At 49.7% G+C, this 27,400-nt stretch overlaps 9 protein-coding genes across 9 annotated transcripts; 5 read left to right on the forward strand and 4 right to left on the reverse strand.

The window, feature by feature from the left end:
- Window positions 1-1,100: 1,100 nt before the first annotated feature.
- Window positions 1,101-2,063, forward strand: FMAN_12687 (putative urate oxidase (uricase); the record flags this gene model as incomplete). The annotated part of the gene is made up of 2 exons (XM_041823158.1): window positions 1,101-1,884; window positions 1,939-2,063. 2 exons carry the CDS (start codon window positions 1,101-1,103, stop codon window positions 2,061-2,063), a joined length of 909 nt encoding a protein of 302 aa, XP_041688766.1.
- A 477-nt stretch (window positions 2,064-2,540) lies between these two features.
- Window positions 2,541-3,138, reverse strand: FMAN_12688 (putative ribosomal protein L23, mitochondrial; the record flags this gene model as incomplete). The annotated part of the gene is made up of 2 exons (XM_041823159.1): window positions 2,541-3,059; window positions 3,118-3,138. The coding sequence occupies 2 exons, from the start codon at window positions 3,136-3,138 to the stop codon at window positions 2,541-2,543; spliced, it is 540 nt and encodes a 179-aa protein (XP_041688767.1).
- A 557-nt stretch (window positions 3,139-3,695) lies between these two features.
- Window positions 3,696-4,726, forward strand: FMAN_12689 (putative LYS7-copper chaperone for superoxide dismutase Sod1p; the record flags this gene model as incomplete). Its single annotated transcript, XM_041823160.1, has 4 exons — window positions 3,696-3,719; window positions 3,828-3,957; window positions 4,013-4,090; window positions 4,212-4,726. The coding sequence occupies 4 exons, from the start codon at window positions 3,696-3,698 to the stop codon at window positions 4,724-4,726; spliced, it is 747 nt and encodes a 248-aa protein (XP_041688768.1).
- A 4,235-nt stretch (window positions 4,727-8,961) lies between these two features.
- On the forward strand, window positions 8,962-10,774 carry FMAN_12690 (uncharacterized protein; the record flags this gene model as incomplete). Its single annotated transcript, XM_041823161.1, has 6 exons — window positions 8,962-8,976; window positions 9,037-9,186; window positions 9,243-9,578; window positions 9,628-9,789; window positions 9,844-10,698; window positions 10,754-10,774. 6 exons carry the CDS (start codon window positions 8,962-8,964, stop codon window positions 10,772-10,774), a joined length of 1,539 nt encoding a protein of 512 aa, XP_041688769.1.
- Window positions 10,775-11,346: 572 nt separating this feature from the next.
- On the reverse strand, window positions 11,347-13,513 carry FMAN_12691 (uncharacterized protein; the record flags this gene model as incomplete). Its single annotated transcript, XM_041823162.1, has 5 exons — window positions 11,347-12,060; window positions 12,129-12,386; window positions 12,439-12,828; window positions 12,881-12,991; window positions 13,046-13,513. 5 exons carry the CDS (start codon window positions 13,511-13,513, stop codon window positions 11,347-11,349), a joined length of 1,941 nt encoding a protein of 646 aa, XP_041688770.1.
- Window positions 13,514-14,299: 786 nt separating this feature from the next.
- Window positions 14,300-15,811, forward strand: FMAN_12692 (related to DnaJ homolog subfamily A member 2; the record flags this gene model as incomplete). The annotated part of the gene is made up of 4 exons (XM_041823163.1): window positions 14,300-14,357; window positions 14,456-14,514; window positions 14,570-15,661; window positions 15,716-15,811. 4 exons carry the CDS (start codon window positions 14,300-14,302, stop codon window positions 15,809-15,811), a joined length of 1,305 nt encoding a protein of 434 aa, XP_041688771.1.
- A 1,004-nt stretch (window positions 15,812-16,815) lies between these two features.
- Window positions 16,816-17,598, forward strand: FMAN_12693 (uncharacterized protein; the record flags this gene model as incomplete). Its single annotated transcript, XM_041823164.1, has 1 exon — window positions 16,816-17,598. The coding sequence occupies one exon, from the start codon at window positions 16,816-16,818 to the stop codon at window positions 17,596-17,598; it is 783 nt and encodes a 260-aa protein (XP_041688772.1).
- An 843-nt stretch (window positions 17,599-18,441) lies between these two features.
- Window positions 18,442-19,630, reverse strand: FMAN_12694 (uncharacterized protein; the record flags this gene model as incomplete). The annotated part of the gene is made up of 3 exons (XM_041823165.1): window positions 18,442-18,813; window positions 19,019-19,294; window positions 19,433-19,630. The coding sequence occupies 3 exons, from the start codon at window positions 19,628-19,630 to the stop codon at window positions 18,442-18,444; spliced, it is 846 nt and encodes a 281-aa protein (XP_041688773.1).
- A 2,069-nt stretch (window positions 19,631-21,699) lies between these two features.
- On the reverse strand, window positions 21,700-25,409 carry FMAN_12695 (uncharacterized protein; the record flags this gene model as incomplete). Its single annotated transcript, XM_041823166.1, has 6 exons — window positions 21,700-21,762; window positions 21,815-23,518; window positions 23,574-23,647; window positions 23,699-24,110; window positions 24,138-24,880; window positions 25,382-25,409. 6 exons carry the CDS (start codon window positions 25,407-25,409, stop codon window positions 21,700-21,702), a joined length of 3,024 nt encoding a protein of 1,007 aa, XP_041688774.1.
- Between the last annotated feature and the right edge of the window lie 1,991 nt (window positions 25,410-27,400).

Raw genomic sequence — 27,400 nt, forward strand, 5'->3', positions numbered from 1 at the left:
CTTAAAGTGTTTTATTCCGGGGTTACGATGGAGTTACGAGAGCATCCCATGAAGCTGAGGAGCTGAATTGCCGAGTAGCTGAGTAGCTGAGTAGCTGAGCAGCCGAGTAGTTGAGTTTGAGAGTCAGTGCTGATAGCAATAGAGGATATATTGCAATCAACCTATTTGGCGCAAGGCAGCTGATTGTCGTTATATGCCTTCGTTCTCATAAGCAAGCAGTTTCCACCTCACCAAAGCATTTCAAGCTTGAGAAGTAATGGTTTCGCCATCTACATTCTTGACCAGATTCACATGCCGGTACACACAAATTGAAAACCCCATACTCCGAATGTATTGGTGCTTCGTGAGGCCATCAACAAAAATGTGAAAGATAGGTACCCTACAGACTGCATGCCGGCGGCTTGCAACACTCCAAAACTCCAAAACTCAGCAGGCCGGAAGACACGAGGATTGCCTCGATCACAAACACTAGAATCTGATAGGTACTCTTCCCGCATGATCTTGTACCTCATCTTTTCTGCAACCAGAACTCAAATTGTCTTCGTATCGCAGGAATCATGCGATGTTGAGTCGCATTTTAAGATAAGATAGACAAGTCGAGATAAGAGCTCCGATGGCCCCAGGCGGGCCCCGACATACGGGATCGAGGGCATCGGCGTCCTCCGGGGCCCGGCACCGACCCCCATCGCCCCATGGAAAAGCTTCAATTCGCTAACAATTGCAACATCGGACATTGAATTGTTCGGCCGTAGGCGCTTGTTTTCTGATCGCCAACGTCCGTCTCCGTCCGTTGAGCCGCTTAGAGTAGCGCTGTTTGGTTGCTTTGTCTCTAATCACCTTAGCCGGAGCCGTCATTATCGCTGGGAAGGGGGGCTGACATCCCAACCATTCTGCACATGCATACTTGCTAATCTATATTTAAAAGCCTATTCCTCCCCTTTCCTCCTTTCAAATCATACCGTGCTTAATCTTGACTCTTGGAAGCATTGCCATCGCTCATCTCTTGTCGCAATACCTACACTGAACCTGAAACCTTCTTATCTGGTCTTATCAGGTATCAATACACGTCTTCAGACTTATCACACAACAAGCATCTCACAATGCCTTACGTATCTGCTGCTCGCTATGGCAAGGACAATGTCCGCGTCTGCAAGGTTGATCGCGATGCCTCTACTGGTGTCCAGACCGTCACTGAGATGACCGTCTGCTGTCTTCTCGAGGGAGAGATTGAGACCTCCTACACCAAGGCCGATAACAGTGTTGTCGTTGCCACCGACTCTATCAAGAACACCATCTACATCACCGCCAAGCAGAACCCTGTCAACCCTCCCGAGTTGTACGCCTCTATCCTCGGTAGCCACTTCATCGAGAAGTACAGCCACATCCATGTTGCCAATATCAACGTCAAGACTGTTCGCTGGCAGCGTCTGGAGGTTGACGGCAAGCCTCACCCCCACAGCTTTTTCAAGGATGGCGAGGAGACCCGAAATGTGGAGGTTCGCGTGAGCCGACAGGAGGGCATCCAGATCAAGAGCTCTCTGGTTGGCTTGACTGTACTCAAGAGCACCGGTTCTGCTTTCCACGGCTTTGTTCGCGATGAGTACACAACTCTTCCTGAGACTTGGGATCGCATCTTCTCAACCGATGTTGATGCTACGTGGAAGTGGAAGAAGTTTGACTCACTGAACGCTGTCAAGGCCTTTGCTCCCAAATTCGACAGTGCTCGAGAGGCGGCACGCAACACCACTCTCAAGATCTTTGCCGAGGACGACAGTGCTAGTGTGCAAGCCACTATGTACAAGATGTCTACCCAGATCCTCGGGCTTGTGCCTGAGATTGCGACAGTCACTTACGCACTGCCTAACAAGCATTACTTCGAGATTGGTAAGCCTAGACACGCTTCCCCAAGTACACTATTGATACTGACCTCTTATCTAGACCTGAGCTGGCACAAGGGACTTAAGAACACAGGCAAGGATGCCGAGGTTTACGCACCCCAATCTGGACCCAATGGTCTTATCAAGTGCGAGGTGTCTCGTGACAACTTACAATCAAAGCTATAAGGGGCGTTGAGAGTGGTTGTATTCTGCGGCGATAGATGTCAAGATGGAACGTTATAATGAACCCAGGATAAAGATTGATACCAAGCGATGGACTTAGATTCTAGCACTAGATACGATTCGAGTAATTACCTTAATTTTGCTACCTTTCTGCTTTTTCTGATTGTAACGTGTTGCGACCTATGCTGTGGTATTACTTCACTGATGCCTTTGTACGATTGGTATCCATGTGTAAGCTGTCGGGGCATAATCAAGGTGAATATCACTGGCAGAGCGTAAACCAAACCCAGCTTTTTTGCACAGCAGATGAAATTTACACCGGGCACATCATATCATGAAAAACGTTGATAATTGCTTGGTGCTAGGTCATAATATGCCCAAGATATTGGTACAAATAGTACAAGGACTCGCACAGCCCATCCGCATACTCCGTAGTTTCTACCGCACAGCTCCCTCGCCCCATATTCACTACCGTACTTCTTATAATCGTTTCTTATCGCCATTTCGGACTCTTTCAGTGGCCTTCTCCCAACCCTCAGCTCCCACTGGTATACCAGCAAAACGTATCAAGTTATCCTTGTACGGATGAGCGTCGCCCTCAAACGCCTTAAGTCTTGCCAATCGCTTGTCTCGTAGTCGGTTCTTGGGCAACATGCCACGCACAGCCTTGCGCAGAACCTCACTGCCTCCGTGCGCCTCCATGAGTGCGTCCATTGTGACGGTCTTGAGGCTACCAGGTCGTGTCGTGTGTCGGTAGTAAGGCTTTTGCCACTTCTTGCGGCCGGTTGTGTGAAGAGCGGCGCAGTTGGTCACGACAACGTAGTCACCGCAGTCGGTTGAGGGGTCGAAAATCGGCTTGTGCTTGCCCATGAGAAGAACGGCGATGCGAGATGCGAGACGGCCGAGTGAAGGTGGTGTAACTCCGGGCTGAGTAGAGAGTGTGGCATGAGGGGCGGAGGCAGATACACCGTGCCATACTCGAGAGTAGGCTAGTTTTGTCTATTTGATATTGGTTAGACAAGAGAAAGACTTGAGGATGTTCATCTTATCAGCTCACCAGGCCGACGACTTGCGACATGTTGGAGGCTTTGAGAGACCAATCTCTCACAAGGTACCTCCAATTGGTTTGATCAGCCGCAAAACTGGAATAGGAGGCGTCAAATCGTCGTGTATCTTGGGTTTGCTGTATCACGAGATCTACCAACACCGAAACGCTCAACCAGAAAGTTTGGATCCAGATGCCAAGGATTAATTGCTGACTCAGCGAGCCGAACAGTCACGTGCTAATAGCTTAAATCCCGAAGCCACTGCCTGACCCGCTTCCGGGGTGCGGAAGTGTGCGACAACGGCCGGACCCCGATGTTATCACTCGATTGTGGATTTCAAAGCAGCGAACAAAACCCGCCCACGTCGTGCTACAACCTTGTTTTCTAAGCAAATGCCTCTCAAGTTTACACCTGCAAGAGTACTTACAACTGCTTCTCTCTTTACAATAGCTGGTTATTCAGCATATCAATATCGAATCTCACGTATCAGCTCTAACACCACGCCCCCCACTTGTTAGTTCTCCAACTTCTATGCGATTCTCTTACACTGGAAGTATGAAACTAACGGATCAACGCAGCATCTAACAAGATGACGGCTGATAACTCGTTTGAGGTGCGCACAAAATTCTGAGCTATGAGTCATGGCTGAGAAAAGGGGACGAGGAGAGTTGTTGAGATCTTTTCCCAGTATTCATGAACTAATGAAACGTCTCGAAAACAGACCCTCTTTGCTGTTCCGCTGTCATGTGACGGTTGTGTCAAGGCGGTTTCAGACTCTCTGTACAAGCTCGGCGGTATCAGTAATGTGGAAGGCAACTTGAAGGACCAGTTGATTTCTGTCAAGGGCACCGGTAAGGCGAGCTAACTCACCGAGCCGCGTACAAGCTAACGGTGCCGAACTTCCAGCTCCCCCATCAGCTATCGTAGAGGCTATCCAAGCCACCGGAAGAGATGCCATATTGCGTGGAACGGGGGCCTCAAACAGTATGTGCAGAGCAGTTGCTCACCCTCCTGTGATACAATCAGACTGCCATTGGAATGCCGGCTCCTCAGATCTTGGCTCTACAACTTGGTACGATGGATCACTGACCTCGAAATCTGACAGGTGCCGCTGTGAGTATTCTCGAAACATTTGAAGATCCTGTGGATGGCTTCTACGAAGAGCCTAGCAGAGATGTAAGGGGGCTAGCAAGAATGGTACAAGTGAGTTCAGGACGGACACTGGTTGACTTGACTATCCGCGGCGTTTCGCCCGGAACTTACAAAGCTTCAATTCGCGCATACGGTGACTTGAAGAACGGTGCGACCTCAACGGGTCCTGTCTGGACAGGAGAAGACAAGAAGCCTCGGGGTGACCTTGGTACTATTGAGGTCGGTAAGGATGGACGGGGCGCTGCCTTCATAGACCATGGTTTCCAAATCTGGGAGGTTATTGGACACGCCATGGTCCTGACAAGGCAGGAAGAGAAGGACGAACCACTGAAGAACGATAAGGACACCGTCGTCGGCATTATCGCACGAAGCGCTGGCATGTGGGATAACGATAAGACGGTGTGCTCATGCACAGGCAAGACGCTTTGGGAGGAACGAAAGGACGAGGTTCAGAAGGGAATGCTATGATAACGAGGCATTTACCAAATCCAAGTCGGCAAACAGGCCTGAACATCAATGTTGAACAGTGCCAAGAAGAGTATTATTTCTGATTTATGGCATGATGCACACCCTTTTGTTGGAGGCTTGTCGTCCCTTCAACTGTTTCTCCGCAAATTTGAAACAAAGCCCATGCAAACCGAGTTGGGTTGAAGGGTGACAAGTGGAAGATCTGTAACGCATCGACGATGCTGCGGCGAGATGTGGTGCGATATCTGACCTGGGGACAAGATCGAACATGGGTCTTTTCCATGATCATGGTTCGATATCATTCCAAAGAGGCAATATCTCTCGTATTTAGCTGTGCCTCACGGAAAAACTGATTCTCGTAATCGTTCTCTTTGAAGAAGTTCGGAACTATATCCTGCGGTTACATATCCTCGTGATAAATGCTAGTAAACAGCTGATGGAAGTTTGAGACTAAGGCATAGACGGCAAGTAGAATCTGAGATCCAGGGCTTCAATGCATTGGCAGTAAGACCTTGCTGGGATGAAGATGAAACCCCGGAGATCAGCCACATAATTATGCGAGACAATGGTGTAAGTGACAGCTGTAACATGTTCCATTGGTATCTCTCCCTTGACGTCAGTCACGATAGGCTAGTGCTGCCAAGGTGAGCTTCGGAGTAGATCGACTGTTTCGATGCCTACAAAGAGAAAAGAATATTCAGGTGAGTGAAGGATGAGACGAAAGGACAGGGACGATACCTGTTCGTGTGTATGAGAGAGACGGGAGGAAATACAAGGCTGAGGGTTAGCTCAAACCTTCGCATCAGGATAGTAGATAAACTCAAGATCTGATGTACGATGAGAAACAGGGCGAGATGAAGGAGCAAGAAACTGTTCAAAGTTGAATCTGGAACTCAGATACAGTACTAACTAGCCCTGATGGGTACATGATTGACTATTGCCGTTGAATCCGCTCGTACTGTGAGACAGACAGATAAACAGGTCAGTGGAATACGATATTCAACTTGAACCATTTTCATGATAACAAGGCATGTTGGAGTAATGCTGGCTCTCTTATCAAGATTGACCAATGACTCTGGCTCGCTTGTTAAGCGATGTCAACAGATATCTAACTTTATTAGCTTTTTATATCAAGTAGATATCTCAATATACGTGAAAGTGTCTAAGGTATACTATCGATTTTAAGCTCACCAAATAGTTTCCGGTGTGAGATTGTCTCAGATATCTCGTGCCTGAACGTCATGACGTCTAGAAACTTTCTGCTACGTCCCCGGGTCTCGGGCTGTAACCAACTGGCACCCCTGGCTTGGCTCCATGGGGCTCCGGATCACCATATGCCGAAAGGTTCAATGCAACATGCACTGCCGCAGTCGTCGTAAGGCCTCCCGCAGAAAGGGAGTACATCTATATAGTTGTTGGCCTGGTAAGGAGGCCAGACGGGGTCAGAACGTCAGGAGAAAAACTCCCAACACAGTCAGGCTTGAGAGACTGGATGAAGAGCCCGGACTGGTGGTACGCTATGGATACTCGGTACTATATCGCACACAGCCAGATGCGTGTTGAGTGGGCGCATTAGCGTCGAGGGCTGGCGGCAATGGAAGCAAGGGATAGGCTTGGAATTCTCCAAGATGAAGATGTTGTAAAAAAACACGAGAGCAAACATCATCATCTGTCGTTTTGTTCAAGTCATGAAAGTTGTTCCTGTAGGTTGGTGCCGGTTTCTTCCTAAACTCCGTTTGCCAAGATCGCTTGAGAGTCTCTCCCTGGTGGCCGCCCAGGTTGGATCTCGGCTCTTTGCTAACGAGAGTACAGTACAACGACTCTCGTTTTCACTCACCGTAGATCCACTGGTCCTCGCATCTTGGCAGCTTGGGCTGGACAGGTAGGCCAGTACCACTTGCAACGCTCATTTCGATCCCGTGCCTTCGGGACCGAAGCCTGAATAGAACAAAAACGTTACGATCGAGTCTAGTAACAGTAAGTTATGTTAGTCTGCTGTATGTTCCATTCCTTTGGGCCTATGCTGCAGGGTCCATCACTCTAAACTGCCCACAGCAGGGCGCTTAAACCCAGATTAGGATTGATCGAGAGGATGGAACGCACGTCATTCGACACCAGCAGCTTGGACGCATAAACCCATCCCATCCCATCAGCCACGGCGGTTGACCAGGGTATGACTTGTTGGCATTGTCCGCTATGTAAGTTCGACTGAAGATTTCCCATCATGGGAGAGAGGGGAGAATTGGAGTAGGCGCCGAGGGGTGGGTCATTCAGGCAAGACCCTGGTGCAGTGGCCAATGAGAAGATGCGCCTGAGAGTGACCAGCACCTGTGACAGTCGCTGCAGCAGGTGCATAAAGTGACCCCGTTGTCTAAGCAAACCCTGGCAGAACCCCAAATCTTTCATCACAGTTCGCATAGAACCTTTCGATTACTTTGAGGCATCTGACGACGCTGCTGAATGCAGTGGTTCGATCTAACATGAGAGCTAGTTTCATGAGGGTAGGATACACCAATTTAGCTCTCATCTATGTGAGGAAAAGAAAGACATCACATCTAGGTGGTTCATCACATCACAGGTGATGGTTATGCATTCAGTCTTAGTCTACACCGTCAAACAGCCAACTTTTCTTTTTCGAATTCCCCGATATGTATCCATTCTCGTTATGCCGGTGGAGAAGAGAAACAAGATGAGGATTTTAGGTTGCCAGCTCAAACCCGGCCCGGTAAGAGTGTTGGTAAACCTCTTACATGTGGCTAGCGGTCGATCAGACGTTGCCCATACACCGAGAGGAGTAATACATTTCAGATCTCAGGTGCAGTCGGAAACATTGCTGTAGCAGAGGCAAGAGGAAAAGAAAAACGTGCGAACCCTTGTTGCACATCCCCCTGGCCCGCTGCTGAGCAGACCTCGGGGGGGATAAAACCTCTGATGTTGAATTTAGGGTGCCAGAATAAACTGGTCTAAAGCTCTACTAAGATATACTATACACTTACCTGAGTCTTTTTATCGCTTAGGATAAAAGCTCTAGGTTTTCTTGCCTCCCCTTGGCAGAGACTACATTAGGTAGTGTGGTTGCAGAGAGTCAGGTCCCGTGCAGGCCGTGTGACAACCACCATCGACCAATTCCCATCGTCTCTAGGCGCTGGGCCTAGTTGCACCAGCCACTCATCGGTTGTTGTGCCGTATGTCATCTCAAGCACTGCTGCAATCGATCACTTCCATCACCACGCCATTGACTCTTGGCTCGCAATAATCTCTTGTTCGATCTAGAAATAGGCCATGAAATTGGCAGTTTTGTTCCTCGCAAAAGTTTTGATTCCATGCCATGTGTTTGCATTGCAGCTGAGCCGGAGGGAAACATCCCACTTACATGAACGATTTCTTGGCCTACCTATTCACTCAAGCTGGATATAATAATGACTACTCGGCCTCTCGATTTGTCGTTCGCCGATCAGTATCTCGATTGTCTTCTCTTTGTTGTATCGTGATAACTGTTGCATGCAATACCCCGTCCGTACAATAGCTTGTTCTATACGCGTTTATGTCTCGAGTCAAGTCCAACACTCAACTCTGAGCCTCTTCAACCACTTCTCAACCAACCTCAGCAACAAACAACGCTTGAGGCTATAAAAAGAATACACCAAGAGCAGACAGACAGAATCGATACGATCCAACCTAATCTCCCATCGATTATCTATATCACCAAACAAACCAATCCCCTCATCGTCTAGTCACCAAGCACATCTTGACTTTCCTCTTTCTCTCTCGAGGTAGCGCCACTGGCTCGGCCGCCAAGACATCGAGACTTGCAGTGCGCCAATTGCTTGCTTCAGGCTCCCTTCGCACTCTAGCACCGGACTATCCCTGAAAAGCCGACCCCCTGTCCCCTAGCTTCAGTGAGGTGTCCGCCAGGCCCGTACTTGGCATACCCCTGTACCCCCGTACCGTGCCTAGCGTACCTGGCCCCCCGCCGCCATTCGACCCGACCGCACCGCACCTTCCTTACCTCTGGTCACAGGTGCTGCCCGCCGAATAATAAGTTGGGACAGCCCTCATACATTAAGCGCCCATTCTGAGCCCCTCAACTCTCCCTTGACTCTTGAATTTCTGCTATTTACCACCAATATCTCCCTATACTGTTTTCTACTACCGATCATACCGCTCTTACATATCTATCTACCTATCCTTCTAAATTCGAATCTGCCGTGGTACTTTGCCCTGCAGCGACAATCATGTCGTTGAAACAGGTACACTCCTCTGCTGCCATGTCTTTCAAATCAGTCCACTAACCCAATTCCGCTCTACAGGAAATCGAGACTTGGGTGGCAGCCCTGGGCCGCTACGATAACAATGAATTCGAAGAGGCTCTCAACGAGTTTGGAAAAATTGGCGACACTAGCAAGATCCTCTTCAACATGGGCGTGATCCATGCCACACTCGGCGAGCACGAGAAAGCTGTATGCAAACATCTGCAGACTATACAATTTAACAATACTAATTGCTTGCCTACCAGGTTGAGAGCTACCAACGAGCCATTCGACTTGACCAATACCTCGCCGTGGCCTACTTTCAGCAAGGCGTCTCAAATTTCCTCCTCGGCGACTTCGAAGAAGCCCTCGCTAACTTCAACGACACACTCCTTTACCTCCGTGGCAATGCCATGATCGACTACGCTCAGCTCGGTCTTCTATTCAAACTCTACTCCTGCGAGGTGCTTTTCAACCGAGGTCTCTGCTACATCTACTTGCAGCAGATGGAGGCTGGTATGCAGGATTTCTCGTATGCTGTGAAGGAGAAGGTGGTGGAAGATCACAATGTTATTGATGACGCTATCAGAGAACAGGCGGAGGTTTGTAATCCCATAACATTTACCCTGACTGCTCATCTAACTTGATTAGGGTTATACTGTCTTCTCAATTCCTGTCGGAGTTGTCTACAGACCCAACGAAGCCAAAGTTCGAAACCTCAAGACAAAAGATTATCTTGGCAAGGCCAGACTTGTGGCAGCTTCAGATCGTGCCAATGCCTTCACTGGATTTGCAGGTTCTGAAATCAAGAACGTGAGTGGTACTTAAAATTTCCATGCTGAAATTTCCCTGACTAACAGCATTTAGGCTGGTAAGCTAGAGGTCAAGGATGACCGGCCTGCCGACAACATTTCCTTCGCCGCTACAAATCTCGTCAAACCTGGTCTTTCGTCTCGGAGACAACAATCAGAGCCTCCGAACAACCGAAATGTATTTCCGCCAACACCTCCGCCCGAGAACGAGCGCCCATCTCGTGCTGCTTCTGTTCGCGGTGGGAAGCCTCAGTTGGCTAAACTCAACATACAGCAGGCCGAGCCAAACCGCCGGTATGAGAAGGCAACTTCCCCACCAGATAGCCGTTCTCGGGCCATGCCCGCTAGATCAACATCTGCTGCTAGTTCTAGAATGATGCAGAGGGAGCCTCAACCTCTCCAGTTAAGACCCCGGCAGATCCCAGAGGAGACAGGATCACCAGAGGATGTCTATGCTATGTACCAGGGAGGCGATCCTTACCGAAACTCAAGAGGGTCTACCGGCAGTCGGCGCCAGAGACAACCACAGTATTCAGAAGAGGAAGACGGATCAGATTATGAGGGCACCATCAACGAGAACGACTTCGAGATGATCGGTCAACGCCGAGGCCCAGGCTCTGTTTCAGGTCAACGTGGTAGCCGACGACCAGAGATCACAAAGATCCGTGTCAAGGTCCATGCCGATGAAGTCAAACTCATCATGATCGCTCCTGATATCAAATACGAAACGCTAGCCGACAAGGTTCGCGATAAGTTTAATATTAGGCGACGATTTAAGATTAAGGTTAAGGACGAAGACATGCCCAATGGGGACATGATTACAGTGGGCGACCAGGATGACCTGGAGATGGTGATTGATAGTGTCAAGGAGGAAGCAAAGAAACAACGAGCAGAAACTGGCAAGATGGAGGTATGTGGACTTTCCCCTCCTTATGGTGCTGAACCCATCGCTAACATGATAGCAGATTTGGATCTTTCAACTTTAGACATATACCCTGACAGCGCGCATTTGCATTTTGGATATTTACGAACTTCTATCTATCACGAAGCAGTGGCTTGTGAGTTGACCAAGAAATCTCCAGAAAAGACCCTTTTCTGTTCTTGGATTTTTACCATTATCTTAATCTTGTACTTTTCAAACCATGTCAAAATAGTCAGCATATTAAGGGTTTTAAGTTAGATGGCAGGCAGGCAGGTAGCCGGAGTCAGGGGTATTTGATTTCTACCTATCTAATCACTCATACGGAGGGAATCAGAGAAAAGAACAGGGCGAGGCCCAAGGGTTCGCATTTAACCTCAATCATGACGTTATGACAACACCAAATTTGATGGCCCATCGTGAACATCGTTGATCGTGAATACGGGTTGGTAGTAATTACCCCAGCCATGCCAATCATTGAATTTGCGCATAACTTTACAGCTACTCATACAACACATCTCCAATTTTACCCAAAGCCCTGCCCTCAATACTCAATACCGTAGGCGACTAACCAGCTGGGCAACTTTCCATATCTCTACCGAATGCTTTCGGCTTCTGAAGCCAACAGACCTCTGTTATCTATCCAGTACTGACAGAGAGTTGGCCACTAGATGCTAGTTCACCAAGCAAAGAAGCCACGAGATTGGCACGGTATCGCCACTCATCTTGACCCAACACATCAAACAGAATGCGGGACGACTTGCTAACGGCCTGTGAATCACCGATTGCAATTAGGCGAAGAATAGCATGAAGGTCGGGAGCCTGGTCTGAATGGATGCTCTCAAATAAGCGGTCAACGGCCGTTTCCCAGTCTTCATTTCCTTGCACGGTCTTGTTGACCAATTCAAGCAAGTCGAGACGCGGAGTCTCCCTGACGATAGCCGCTCGGTAAACATCAGGAGGAGGGCGCCAGAAGAAGTACGGTAGCAAACGGGCCAAGTTAGCCACAGAGACATATCGTACGGTTTCTTGAAAGATGATCCTGGAAGTATATGACTGAGAAGATTCCGACGAAAGCATGGCTGGAACAGGAGATAACGGGGCCGGCCAGTCGAGAGCGGTGCCTGTGGGTTGGATGGGCTTGTAGTCATCTGAAATGGACTGGGAGCAGGCGGTTATGGCATGAACTTCGTTGACAAGGGGAGTCACTAGGTAATCTCTTATGAGCTCCTGCTCGCGAGATGTGTGGTCGGCAGAAGGTGTTTTCGTAAGGAGATTTCGATACTCGTGCTGGAAGAAGTCGAGCTTAGTTGGATTGAGTTTGATACCACCTCGGGTGAACTTGTAAGTCAACTGATCCATAATTAGCACACTTGTCATGCAGTACTGGTAGCCTACAGCAGCTTTCAGAAACAACTCACATTCTCGGCGACATCACTGAGAGTTCTCGGTGTCTTCGCATCTCTCTTCGTAGATGCACCTAGGTTGGCAAGCCACGCCTGTAAAGCCATAGGAAAGACGTTCTGGTCCATATACGTAGACAGGTCAACGCTACTATCGCGCTTGCTAAGCTTAGATCCGTTGTTACTAACGAGGAGGCCCAGGTGAGCAAAGGTCGGGGGCTCCCAGCCGAAAGCTTCATAGAGGGCCAGATGCTTGGGTGTCGAGATGAGCCATTCCTATGCAGATGTTAGTGAATGCCGCAAAATCCCAAACCATGAGGGTACCTACTTCACCGCGGATGACATGTGTAATCTTCATCAAATGGTCATCAACTACATTGGCAAGATGGTACGTAGGATACCCATCCCTCTTCATGAGAACAAAGTCTTCCTCGGGCTCCTTCTTCTGGAAAGGCCCGTAGATAGCATCCTTGAACTTTGGCGTGCCGAAGCGAGCAGAGTCAAGTCGGACGATATGAGCTTCACCCTTGGCGGCTCGCTCATCGGACTCAGAGCGCGGCAGAGTACGACATGTGCCAGGGTAGGCTGTAGACTTGCCAGCTTCGTGAAGAGCTCGTTTCTGTGTTTCGAGGACTGTTTGATCACAAAAGCAACGATAGGCAGAACCATTTTCGAGCAAGGTTTGCGTGTGTTGTTTATATGTCTCTAGACGTTCCGACTAGTTATTGTATCAGCATAAGGTGAGGGCGACAAAGTCAAGAGAAGCTTACTTGTCGATAGGGGCCATATGGACCTCCTTTGTCAGGACCCTCACTCCATTCAAGCCCGGCCCATTCGAGATCTTTGAAGATTCTTTCTTCAGCATCAGGCACCAACCGATTCTTTTATAATCAGCATGAGTTTGCAAACAGAAGCCTTAGAAATTGAAGACTTACTTGATCAGTATCTTCAATTCTAATAATGAAATCACCGCCTTCTGTAGCCTTGGCCACCAAATTGTTGAACAATGCGGTCCTCAAAGAGCCGAGGTGTAGGTATCCAGTAGGTGACGGCGCAAAACGTGTACGGATTGGCTTGTTGGCTGATTGTCCAAGGATATATCGCTGATTTGCTTCTCCCTCTTTGACCTTGGTATCCTTGTTCCCAACATTCTGATCTCGCTTTTTCAGAGCCGCCAGTCTTGATGGCTTCTTAATGGATCGATCATATCTTCCCTCTTGTTCATTGAGTTCTTCTGAAGGACCATGAGAAGCGTTCTTCGCTATATCAGAATTTTGATCATGTTGACGACCAACAGAGCTTGTGAAGTTGCGACGAGCAAGGAGAGGTATTGGATGATATGAAACGCGGTATTGTATAAGGTTTCTTGAAAGCCTTGTTGGGTGGCTTAACAAGGGCCTCATATTGAAAATGTGCTTCTCATGACAAGCTAATCAACGAGTGTGAGTGAGTAAACCAGTCTCATGAGATTGTAAAATTGTGGCGGTGCATGGCGAGTCAGAGCAGTGCGCCACACTATGGCGGCTTGTGTCGTCTCATGGAAATCGTCGCCTGCGATAAGAGTCAAAATTTCTTATCAGTGGACATGAGACCCTGAAGTTTGAATGGCGTCGTTAACTTAGACGATGGAGGGGCAGATATCAAGAGACAGAGAAAAGTGTTTGCTTGATGTATCAAAGATGCCATGAATTCAAAACTGGATATGACATAGACTACAGAGATCATTTTACTTGTATCAAGCAAATAGAACAGGATTTGCCATCAGAATTGGAATGCTAGGCGTCAACGAACATGACGCAGTCAAAGTCAAGAGCAAATATTGAGACGACTTGTATCATAAGAACGGGTTCTGCATTTAATTTTCTTGTTATGCATTTAAGAGTCATGACATCAGAAAACGTCAAGTCGAGAGGGTATTGCCAGGACTCCCTTGACTTGCTTACACTGTTTGACTGACTGACTTGACTTGACTTGACTTATCTTTTCTCTTTTCTTCTTTCCCTTACGTACCCCGCGCTCCAAATCCGCGCCAAAAGATTTTCTACGGGCCCCTGCTCTTGCACTCAGCCAACAGAGTTGATCGACGGAGCGGACCAATTCTTCATCCTGCATTACAGTACATTACAGTACAACATAAGTACTGTAGCCTATTTTGCTGTGCCAACCTTGCTTCATCTCCGACTTCCAAGATGGATGAGAACCCTTTCAACGCGGGCGCTCCCGGCGCCGAGGAGGTCGATCTCTATGGTACGTCCAAAAACACAAGTTTAATATTCCGGCCACTCGTTATCGCCAAATTTGTGGTGGTTGATAAGCAAGGCCTGCCTGGCTAACTCGACTGCTAGAACTTCTCGAGATCGACAGAACTGCCACCCCAGATCAGATCAAGAAGGCTTACCGCAAGGTATGTGATCGCGGTTACACAGATCGTACAGCACTTTCTTACAAATTCGAAATAGGCCGCCCTGAGGTACCACCCAGACAAGGTCGCTGAAGAGCATCGAGAAGAATCCGAAGCCAAGTTCAAGGAAGTCACGCAAGCCTACGAAATTCTCAGCGATGAGCAGAAGCGCGAGCTCTACGATGTTCACGGAATGGCCGCCTTCGACAAGTCCCGAGGCGGTCCTGGCGGTCCTGAGGTCGACCTCAACGATATCCTCTCCCAGATGTTTGGCTTTGGCATGGGCCCCGGTGGCCCTGGAGGCCCTGGAGGCCCCGGCGGCGCTCGCCGACCCAGACGTGGTCCTGATGAGGAGCAAGAGTACAAGGTGACGCTCGAGGAGCTTTACCGTGGCAAGACCGTCAAGTTTGCTGCCAACAAGCAGGTACTTTGCGGCCAGTGCAAGGGCTCTGGCGGCAAAGAGAAGGCCAAGTCTTCTTCCTGCGAGCGCTGCAAGGGTAATGGTATCGTTGAGGCCTTCCGCCAGATAGGGCCTGGTATGATGCGCCGTGAGACTGTTATTTGCGATCACTGCCAGGGTGCTGGTCAGGTTTTCAAAGAGAAGGACCGATGCAAGAAGTGCAAAGGCAAGCGAACAACACAGGAGAAGAAGGTTCTCGAGATTTACATCCCCAGAGGCTCCATGCAGGGCGAGCGTATTGTCCTGGAGGGTGAAGCCGACCAGTACCCAGACCAAACGCCTGGCGATATCGTCTTCACACTTGTGGAAGAACCCCATGATGTCTTCACTCGTATTGGACATGATCTGTCTGCTGAACTGACTGTATCACTTGGAGAGGCTCTATCAGGTTTCTCACGAACAGTATTCAAGCACCTCGATGGACGTGGCATTCACATCGAACGACCTCAAGGCAAGATCCTGCGACCAGGTGACTGCCTCAAGGTTCCCGGCGAGGGCATGCCTATGAAGCGTGGCGAGACTAAGGGTGACCTCTACCTGATTGTCAAGGTGGAGTTCCCTGAGGATGGTTGGCTGAAGAGCGAATCGGAGTATCAGACACTGCAAAAGATGCTGCCACCTCCCCCTGCTAACATTGAAGCCGAGGAAGTTGATGAGGTTGAGTATGAGGACGATGCTGACATCGAGAAGGTAAGCATATTTGTTCGTGACTGGACTTGAAGCCAGCAGCTAACTTGGTGATAGATGGGTGAGAACTCGGGCGATGGCCGATTCGGTGGTGACTGGGAGGACGACGAGGATGATATGGGTGATGGCCAAGCTCAGTGCCAGACCCAGTAATCAGTGATATTTCCGCATCGACGAAGATGGAATATTCTTTAGAGACGTGAAGTTTCTGCTCTGGATTAATGAAGTGATGAATATCTCACGATCAGGGGCATTTTCGCTGCCATGGCGATGGCGATGGGGGAGCTAGGGTAACAGGTTTATCAGTATCAGGGCCAAATTCAGAGGCTTCCAGGATGATATCAAAAGGAGAGACGACTGAAGACTTGTTCGTTTTGGAAAGGAAAATCCAGAATGGTATCATATCATGACAGACCATACACACCAAACCACACCACTCTTGGGTTCGAAGAAGGAACAGGTCTCGGCCTCGAAGGCTGGGAGATTCCGTTGCAGGAGATACATGATAGATAGACTCGTGCATAAACATACTGTAGAGGCTTGAACTATGAGGTTCTGTAATCAATTGCTGGGATATTGTGCAAGTGAGCGGGAACAAAGGGGAGCGAGGTGAAGTCTGAGGTGGGAAATTGCATCGTAGAGGTACTTCAAAGTGGACCCACCACCTCTTTGGGCTGCTTTAGTCGAATCAACTTACACCAAACAACTCCAAAGTTGATCACTTCCTTTACGTTGACAAGTAGATGAGCGCCAATTTGTATAGGGGCTGATTCTGATGACACTCTTTGACTCTTGCGGGCATGCTCTGTCTGCACCTAAAGCATCCGATATGCTACTACACGCTCAATCAACAGCCAACTGATGGGTAAGAGCAACGAGTTCTCCCTTATTTTCCACTGCCCAACTGCTTGACGTGTCTCTAGAGAAATATCTTATGTAGAGTCTTTGGACTTGAATACGGTTTATATATATATATATATAGGTACTTAAAACTATGCATATCGAGGGATCTGTCTCACAATCGCATCTCTCTAGACCCACCCCCGCCATTTGACGTAATCCCAAACCTCCACAACTAACACCAACACCAACACCAACACCAACACCAACCTTACCCTACCTTACTCCTCCGACAAATCTCATCCCCAACTTCCACAATGTCACGCAAAGGCGTTGGCCTTGCGGCCTTTGACCGCTCACGCCTCACATCAGCACAGTTCGCATCTCATGGCTCCTCCCTGCGCGCCAACAACGCCCAAGCCCTCGAAACACAGCTCGCCGTGTTCCGCTCCCTCCTCCAGCAGTTCGCAAACACGCACGCTCGTGATATCCGCTCCGATCCCGCTTTTCGCGCCCAATTTGCTCGCATGTGCGCTGCCATCGGTGTAGATCCACTAGCGAGCAGCAATAGCAACAGTAGCTCGGATGGAAGCTCCATATGGGCCCAGTTACTCGGAAAGACGGTCAACGATTTCTACTTTGAGCTCGCTGTGAGGATTGTCGAGGTTTGCAGCGCCACACGCGCGGAGAATGGAGGTCTTATCGGTCTGGCGGAGCTGAGAGAGCGGGTCGCTGCAGGACGTATGGATGGCGCTGATCCCATTGCCGATGATGATGTCCGGCGCGCTGTGCAGACGCTTGCTCCGCTAGGCGGCGCGTATGCCGTCGTGCGTGTAGGTCGAAAGGAATATGTGCGGAGCGTACCCCGTGAGCTCAACGATGACCAGGTCTCGGTCGTTGAGGCAGCGCAAGTCCTGGGTTATGTGAGTGTCAGCATGCTGAGGGATAACCTGGGCTGGGATAGGGCACGCGCCCGAACCGTGATAGACGATCTCGTTGCAGGCGGCATGCTGTGGGTTGACAAGCAGACAAAGGGCGAGTGGGAGTATTGGAGTCCTGGGTTTATGGCTGAGGCTGCCGCTCCAGATCAAGGCGACTGAAGCACCCCGAGGCATCGACTTCTCCCTTTTAGGGAGTGTCTCGAAACGCAGCAGGCTATACGATCATGGTGACAAGGCAGAAGTCCCGACCGCGGATCTCATAAGACAAAGCGAGAGTGCTTGAAACTCATGAGGCGCCTGCCTTGTTTTGGACCCTTATGTAGCCAGGCTGCCAGACTTATACATCGAGCGTCCATCACTCACCTCGCATGCCATGGCGAGTTGACCAGTTAAGGGACGCTTCGCATCCGCATATAGTCCCGGCACGAGAGTCCGAAGCTACCATCAAGAATTTCCAGCCATGATGTCATACGGGAGATGTGAGGAACTCTTCAGAAATGATAGGCCCCAAGGCCTTTCGCTCAAAAACTCAAGACACATTTCACTCACGCATCAGAGTTATTATTCACATATCCTCAAATTAGGCTCTAACAGGCCAACCAGGTAACTACTATAGAAGGTGTATAAAAAAGATAAAAATACTAGTTCATTTCATTAACCAGCAACTCGCACATACAAACATACACATCTTAACACTTCCCCACCACATTGCCCTTATCCTTAACCAGAAATTCTCTTGTAGATACATATTCAACAGCCTCAGTTCAGGACGGGCACCAGTCCAACTCACCCCCTCATCTCGGGTATATACTTGTCAAGCGACACGACCCATCCGAGCATGGGTTTCAACATCATCCACCCATCGCCAAGAAGTCAATGTTGGTCGACTCCTTCGTCACTAGGTTTCCCTCCTCTTAAGATGCTGTAGCCGTTCCTAATGCCATCTCCTACCTGTCCCCATTGGCGTGGCTGAGCTCGGATCGGCGCTTGAGATGGAGTCGCCTAGTAGGGAGGGTTGGGGCCACCCATGCCAGGAGGAGGATAGTCATCGGGGCGGCCTGGTCGCATATCACCAGCGTTGGATCGACGGTCGTCACCGAAGTGCTTCTTGCGGAGAGCTGCGAGACGCTTCTTCTTGGTGATGGTGTTGATGTAGGTACCGATGATGAAGGACACGATGTTGAAGAAGGGGACCCAGAGCTGGTCAGGGAGGAACTTCTGAGCAAAAGCCAGGCAGATAGGCGAGGTGATCCACGAGACCCGCATCACCTTCCAGAAGCCGACCTTGACGGTGGCACGAACCTGATGGTAGGTGCGAGCGCCGGCGATGAGAGCCATAGCAACGAGGTAGACGCTGTTCTGGATAGGAGCGATCTAGGGGTTGTGTTAGCGACTGATGATACAAAACTGGGTCCTTCAAATCTCGCTCAAGTCGCGTTCCCAAGTTTTCTCCGAACATGAGCGTACTTCAATCGTCTCACTTGCAACTTGATCGTACAGGTTTGTTTTGTCAAACCATCGATCTCTGCCTACACATGCGCACGAGTTGGAAAATCAAGGAATGTTGCTTATAACTTACAATGAGGTTGCTGACAAGAATCTGCAGAATCTTGGCGCGCAGGCTGGTACGGCCCTTGAAAGCCTTCTGGAGCGCCCAGATGAGGAAATGGCCTAGAGGAGCGCTGATGAGAGCACCATATGCGGCCATTTTGGGAACACGAGCAGTGAAGTAGTTGCCGTGCTTGTTGCGGTCCTTGGCGAGCCATGAAGCGACAAGCTCCTGTGTACCAGCAAGAGTACCAGCGGTGAGCATCTTGGTGCGCAGAGGATTGTCCTCAAGCTCTTTGATGTAAGCCTATTAGGTCGTCAGTCATGGTCAATGTTGTTACCCTCTAGGATCTCGCAGAGCCATAGCACCATAGCTTGGGAGAGTAGCTTATGCGCATTGGAGCTTCCGGCATCCTGAGCAGGTAGGGTCGGGTCTCCAACATACCGCCAGATAACCCTTGGTACCAGCGTTCTTCATACCACCAGTCAAAGCTGTACCGATGACAGCAGAGACGGGGTGGTGGCCCTTTGTGCCGGGAATCTTGCCAGCCTCGGCCTGGTCCAGCATGTCGCCCATCTTTTCAGTGGCATCGTGGACCTTTTCCGACACCTTGGTGACGGTTTCACTCTTGAAGTCAACCATGCTTGCTATTATTCGGCTATATGGCGGTGATGGCGAAGGGTATGATTAAGTAAAAATCGCGTTCTAGTTGGAGGTCGAGATAAGAATATTATTTTGATCCGACTCGGGGTAAATTGCTCCAGATTGAATGATGCCCTTGATCTATGCTCACAGCACGCTATGTCCTTCGTCGTCGTCGTGATCGTCCTCGTTGGATGTTATCGTCAAAGTCAACACGGCCGCGACGGCGTCATCAACGGGTCGAGTCAAGGGTCAGACGCGCAAGAGAGACTTTGATGAAAGCGTCAGTGAGGATGTCAAAGATAAACAGGTGGGGTCTAACGATCGCGGATCGTTATTGACATGGGGATGAGGGAATGTGTGCGCGCTCAAATCAACAAAAGCAGCTGGACATGACAATGGATGGATGGCAGGAGAGAGGACTTGACAAGATGATGAGACAATATTGAAAGGCAAGGATTGAGGTGGGTCAGAGCCAATTGAGGTTCTCGTGAGGTATCTAGCCAATGGCTTTGTTTACTCGAGCAACAAGACCAAGACCAAGACCAAGACCAGAGAGGTTGAGGGAAGGGCTGCAAGTCGATGATGACGGGTGATAGATGCTGTTGTTGTTGACGTGGAGATCCAGGCCATCCCGGTCCAGGGTAATCGGAGCAGAGAGGAAAGAAAATAAACTTACAAGCGCCGGTGCCGAAGGATGATGATGGTGGTGATGATGATAAGTTGAAGATGGTGAGATGGGGGAGACAGACGTGGAAGTGAGTGGAGCGTAGCGGTTGGGTTGGCGTTGGTGTTGGTGTTGATTTGTTTGTCTCAGGCCTTGGGTGCTAAGGATGGATGGAGGTGACCGATCTGGGGGGGGCCTTGGGGGGAGGGAGACTGGGAGCTGGGTAGTGGGAGGAGTGCGTGCGTGCGTGCTGAACCGGGCTGGAGTGGACTTTGACTGGGAGATGAGGTTGATGGGCGAGAGAGAGAGGTCAAGTCAAGCTCAGCTCACTCCAGACGCTTGAGCTGCAGCAAGACAGGGGCAACGTCCAAAGACGGTGGCTGGGAGATGTAGAGTTCGTGTACCGTTGCGGCATGGCGCAACGCTAAAAAATACTCAGTCGATACATTCAATCCGCCCAGTCCACAATGCCTCGGCCCGCTGTAAATAATAACAATCGGGCCAACCAAATCTCTCAAAACAAAACAGTGTTTACCCCTGGTAAAATGGGTGCCTCCATTCGGCAGCTTCAGCTACCGCGGCTCCAGCTCCCAAATTGGCGAGCTTGCGTGCTGACATCCACTCAGAACCCACCGGCTTCCTCTTATGTACAGCAACCCACTCGATGGAGCTCCCCAGTCCAAGGCATGGATTGATGAATTGAATGGACATTCAGCCACAACCTACCTTAGTTAAGTATCCGCCCGTATTCTTTTCTTCCTCTCCCACTGCCACTCTTCGGCTGTTCGCCAGACCTCGGTCTCCTTCAATGTTCTCTGTTCACAAAACATGAGTGAACAGCGTCATGTACTATCAGCACCCCTATTCTCACTCGCTTGTTCTGCACGACACCACATGAAACTACCGACCTGGCCTAACCTCCTTAGCCTCTTCGGTAATCATGCCCGGGACGTGTTGAAAAAAGAGTGGCTGGGTCAATCACTTTGCATACAGAGAGGCATACAGGGATCCCTTCACGTGAAAATGGCTCCTCCGACATCCGGAATTATCTCGCTATAAATGATGTATGTGTATATATATGTATGCAAATACTTCTTATCGACAGAGGCGTCCTCTGTAAACTAGGTCCCAAGGATATGTCAAAATGCCCAAAGCACGGCCCGAGGATTCGATTCATGCCAATCCTCGCTCAATCAAAAGCCGTGCCCTTCAAACGCCTATACCTAACACAACGGACTGTCTTCATGGACGTGTCCAGAACCAGCAATCCATATTCCCCTAGATAGTCAAGTCGTTCAACGAACCAAGAAAGAGATCTCCTTTTCATACAGAGCTAAGCCTCTGGCCCAGCTGATTAAGCCAACGATGTAGTCGAAACGCCCTCGTGCCTCGATATGCTATTTCATACTGAGCCGCGAAGCCGTTGCTTTCTAGCCAACCAGTCCCCGAGCATATTGTCAAGTTGCTATAGCTGCGTTAGTATATATGCCCAATGAAGCGATGATGAAAATACTCACAGTGGTAATCTCCGCTAGCTTCGCGTTCTGCTCTCTAAACATACCACTAACCACCGGGTGGTCTTTGCTAACAGGTTCCACGTCTGTCTTGTCGTACACGACCATGAGAAGGTCTCGAACGTGCTCACCATCGTCAAAGAAGGCACGAAGCTTCTCGTCATCCCAGCCAGGTTCTTTGGCACTTTTCGTTGAACTACTATCCTTAGGTGTCTCGTCACCAGGCATGAGCTCTGGCGACGGTACATCGGAGGACGAGCGACCTTCCTGGGAGGACGTGTCGATCTCCAGTGCTGGTGGTCGTGTTCCGTTGACAGGTGATACCTGCACCGGTGATTCTGACAGACGATCCTTCTGGCCTTGGCCTGCCGCTGTGGATGCGTTCGGCTTGGCGGTGGCATCGAAGCTATCAGGGAACGCTCCTGGCAGTTGTGGTCGTAGTCCGCCCTCGGGCTTCTTCTCGACGGGTTGCTCTGGTGTAGTTCGGTTCGTAGGCTGAGACACATCATCCTCGTCGGAGCTTGACAGTTCATCCAGATCCATCAATGGACGATGCTTGACTGTCTTGGTTGCCCTGGGCTCGCCTCCTGTGCTTGCGCTGCGGCCCAACGCCCTCGCCAATGCCTTCGTATCGTCGTGTTGTGCAGCGGCTGAGGAGGAACGTACCTTGGCCGGATCCCCACCACTTTGTGAATTTGATGGCACTTCATGTGTCTCCTGTGTCTCGGGATTGACGATCCGCATCGACGCTGGTGGCACGTTGGACACATCGTTGACCCGAGACTCAGCCAGATAAGCTGCGAGTTCCATTGTCGATGAGGTCTCCCCAACCTTGCCAGGAGATGCTTCAGTTCGGGGAAGCTGCTTCTGAAGTTTGCTAGTACTCCGCTGTGGTTGTCTGTCAGGCGATGCGACCTCTTCAATTGACTCGCTGTCCCGAGGCTCCGATACGATATCCATAGAGCGCTTGCCAAAAGATTCGTCATCATCGTCAACCGACTTCTTTCTGTCCTTTCTGGAAAAGAAACTTCGGATGGCGCTCGGCTTCTTTTCCTTCTCTTTCCGAGACTTATCTTGGTGCTTCTTCTTCTCCTTGTCGGACATGAGCTCCTTGTCCAGCTTATCAAGACTTCCTCGGGACTTGATATCCTTGGTTGTTGAGTCCTGGGAAGGCCGAGGTTGATTGTCGTCTCGTAGTAAATTAGGCGTGAGGGTGATCTTCTTGGTCTCGACTGTCTCATCTCTAAAGAAAGAGTCGGTGTTTCTGACAGTACCATTGCGGGATCTGCTGGGGCCTTCCTGTTTGTTGTCGAATAGTATTTCCTCACTGCTTCTCGTCTCATCTTCCTCCTCCACAGTGTCGACCTTTGACGGCTCCATAGCCATTTTAACTTCTTTATTTGAACGGGGCTTAAGAGGCTCAACCCTGGCGCTCTCTTCTGATGAATCATCTTCTATGATCGATATTGTTGAAGCTGGATCTCGGGTATCTTTCTTTTGTTCTTGTTGCTGATCTTGCTTGGCTGTACTGGTCGAGCCGGCGAATAAGTCGTCCAAGTCCTCTTCGTCGGACGAATAATCGTCGATTTCAGTGTAGTCATGGTACGTTGGGGAAGTGAATGTGACCGTTTTGCGTCCAAATCTAATTGGCGATTTGAACGTCTGTTGCTTCTTCTCCGCCGTATCCCCCAACATAGTTGCAGAGAGCTGCATTGAATTTTTAGTAACAATTTTGAGGAAAGGACGAAGTCAATTTACGTACATCGACATTCCTGTGTTTATTCAGACGTGCTAGACGTTCTGTTGGCGTCTCAATATGCTCTGCGGGTAGATATCCTGGTATTTCGTTAGTCACTAGGGAGTGGAAGTGGAAATCTTTGCACTTACCAATGCTGCTGTCTTTAACAACTCTGACTAGCCACCAGTAGCTATTGCTATCGTCTAGCAAAACCATAGTGTCACCTTTGGTTGCATTGGCTTGACCTTCAACGGTTGCCACGAAAGTATGAAGGGCGTAAACGAATTCGAAATCAATGTCCTCTATGTCTTGTAAGCACTCAACCGCCCAGCCGGAGTCAATGAAATTGTAGTCGTCAGGAATGGAGAGTGCAGAATCATCGTCTTCAAAAGATTCTTCGTAGGGAACAGTAAGCGCGGGATCGAAGTCGGGGGTTTCGTCGTCGTCCAAATCCGAATCGGATAGATCCATCATTGGATCACAGTCATAGAATATGTCCTGCTCTCTGTTATCGGCTACAGTTCCTTTTCCTCCAATACTCGATCCTTCAGCAGAAGGATGCTAGCCTTCATTACTGTTGGACCTAACCTGTGGTTCCACTTCTTCAAATGTTTCGTGAAATTCGGCCGTCGAATTGGACGTTGTCCAGCTATCGTCTGCTTCGGGTTCGGCGTCGTTACTGTGCTCGTCGCGACCGTTATACTCACCATGAAGACGATGGTTCCGGACTTTTGTGAGAAATGCTCGTGGAAGCTGCGCAATTGTGCATGGGCTGGGTACGCAGTTGAGGGGTTCGGGATATGGCGAGCAAACTCTGGTGCCGCTTGAACCAGAGATACTGGGAGTACTACTCCTCTGCGAGGGTAGGGAAGAGACACGGCGTGGCCATGCCGCAGGGGCAGCGACGGGGTAGCACCCACCATCTTCAATCGAAGGCGAACTTGAGATCTTATCCATCATGTCGTCATCGAGGTCATCGTCGCCGTCGAGCTCGCCCTCATCCGAAGATGAGACGCCTCCATTCTGCGCAATTGCCAGTGCATCTTCTTGGTTCATATTGCTATTGTTGTCGCGTGCGCCCTGTGCGCGAGTATTGCCACTTGTAGAGTTTGCGACAAGCTCGTCTGCAAAGGAATCAATTTCGTCGAGGCTGTTGCGGTTATCGAGAGAAACCCTTGGAGAGCGTCGCTGTTCGTCTGCAATGTCGTGTGTGACCTCACGAATAGTCTCAGCTTGGTGGGGACCTAGGGAGTTGGCGTTGCCGCCCAGACGTGGGCTTTTCGAGTGGTCCTGGGCCGATGGAGAGTGATGATCTTGAAGATCGATAGTATCTGCGATCGGGGGAAAGGTTCGTCAACGTCAGTTTGTGGTGTCGTCAAAAGAAAGCTTGTGGACACAAGGAATGAGAACAGAGGACTAAGTCGAGTGGTTGGAATGTATCGTGACTTGCAGCGACCCCGGAAAGCAACAGAAAGGTTCGAGCTTGGACAGTGACCGGGGGGCAAGGGTAGACGAAAGTACGATGAAACGTAAAGAAAAAGAAAGTAATAAAAAAAAGAATGGGCAAGGGAGAAGTTGGCCGAAGGTCTACTTCAAGGGTTGCATGTGGTTGAATAGACGAAGTTTGTACATATGTATAAAGGGGGCAGGGGAAAGAAAGTTGTACTGTCAGAGGGACCGACGAAACAACACGAGGATGAGGCTGCGCAAGAGGCGATGCACCCCAATCGCAAATCCCAAAGGCTGAGACTTAGGGTGACATTGGCGTTGGCACCTCGTTCCAAGTGTAAAAGGCAGAACAGGACAGCAAAGGCAAAACACTAGGCACATACCGGCTCTGACGATCGATGGTCGTGTCATTTTGACGGGTAGAAACGACGAGCGAGGCCGTCAACAAGTCACTCTGCTGCAACTCTGTCCCTGAAGGCGCAAGGCACCAAAAGATGGGATATGCTTGACCCCTGGCGCCAGAGAAGCGCCGTCTCAATTTTTTATTTCAAACTCGGGTGTTGGATGCTGACGGCTGGGGGCCGGGTTTTTTGTCGCCTGTCTACAGTACAGTATGTCGTTTGGTGAGAGGCGGGCGGTAGATCCTTGCGAGGATGTTCTCGTCCGGCTCACAGGTACCTGATTGCTTTGTTTGTTTGTTTGCTTGCTTCGGTCGCTGGGGGCGTTGTGATATCAGGATTTCGGTCGTGGAACTCGATTTGATTTGGTGTCGCTCAGCGTGGTGAACAAGGTTGTGCCCGTAAAAGTCAATCGATCAACCAATATGCCCAGTGGCCAGCCACGGGCTTGTCCAACATGAAGCTGCTTTTGCGCAAGTGAGCGGGAATGGATCTGGGTGTCGAAAAACTGGAGAGAACGAGCGACGATCTTTGTTCCGTGTCTGTGGGAAAAGGATGGCGTAGCAGCTGTACGTAGGTCGTAATAATAATAATAAAGTGAACTGGCCTGGCCTGGCCCAAGTTTCGTTTCCTGGCGGGACCTTGACCGGGCGCCAAAAAAGACTGACTCCACTGCCGCAGTGAAACTACCACTGATACTGTCACTGTCAGGCACCTCTATTGGTGTGGTTACTGACTGATTCAAGAGGAACAGATCTAACGTTTTCTGCCCTAACAATTGGATCCCTCCAGAATCTTTTAGCAGGTTTTCATGTCTCCTATTCTAACCACATAGTCCAGATGCCAAAGCCCCTAATGCACTCTGTCTATCGCATACGGGGTAATGTTAGTGCGGAGGAAGACGAGCCCTTTGAATGGAGCGTCACCCGTTTCAGATAACTCGTCCATCCAGGTTGAAAGCAGCTCGATAATCGAGTGCAAAAAGATCTACTGCACGGAAACAAAAGTGGAGGCTACGGTTTAAATGGCCGGTCTATTAGACCATCTTTAGGGCCCTCCTACCATCCTAGGCAGGAGAGAACGATAATTAAATGTAAGCAAAAGAAAAGAAGAGTGCGTGATGAGACGACGATACTGATAGCAGGGGTCTCTTCTTTTCCACTCCATGACTCTCCCTACTCCGTTTGAGGGCGGGCTAAACCAGTCAGAGTAAAGTACCATGATGCGAGCTGCAATATTGATTGAGACGTGAGCTAAAAGGAGTCATGCAACGCACTGTGGAAAAATGATTGCTTACCAATTGACAATGTTTTTCTTCATATCAACTGCATACCTTAATCTGAACAGCCTCTTCTTGTGGTGGCATCTTACCTCGCGCCGATTCCGCGACAAGACGGGATGGAGCGCGTTTCCCATTAAAACCCCTGAATGATTAGCGTTTCCAAGAAACCGTAAACTTTGGCTCTAACGCAACCGGGGAATCGTTCAGGGCCACCCGCGTCTCGGCGGGGCCTTTGAAACGCTGAAACGTCCACAGGCCAAATGGGTCTTGCTCAGGGGAAATTGTGTTCATTGGCTGTGAGTAAATAAGTGTTCCTGTCTCTTATCCAGCTTCAATCCACTTTATGAAAATAAGACAGTCAATCCTTCCTTCAATTGACTTTTCAACGTCACTGAAGTTATGTAATTAAATGTCACGATGCACCCGAGTTCGCCAATTTCGTGCTTAGGTATAGTACTCGATTGCCAGGCCACTACTCTCTGTGGCGATCACTGTAACCCTCAGTGGCCTCAAAGTCACCTCTGCAGTCTATTGTCTGTAACCTCACATGTCCAGGTCAACCACACCAAGAGGTATGCAGTGCAATTACCCAGCATGCCATTGGATTACACCAAAACACCGTCTTGCAGAAGGAATAACCATTCGTCTCTCATCATGTGCTTCTCTATCAACTCAGCCATCTATACAACCGATCAACCATACAGCCGTCGCCACGATAAACT

The sequence above is a fragment of the Fusarium mangiferae genome, assembly GCF_900044065.1.
Source record: "Fusarium mangiferae strain MRC7560 genome assembly, contig: FMAN_scaffold015, whole genome shotgun sequence".
Lineage (NCBI taxonomy): Eukaryota > Fungi > Ascomycota > Sordariomycetes > Hypocreales > Nectriaceae > Fusarium > Fusarium mangiferae.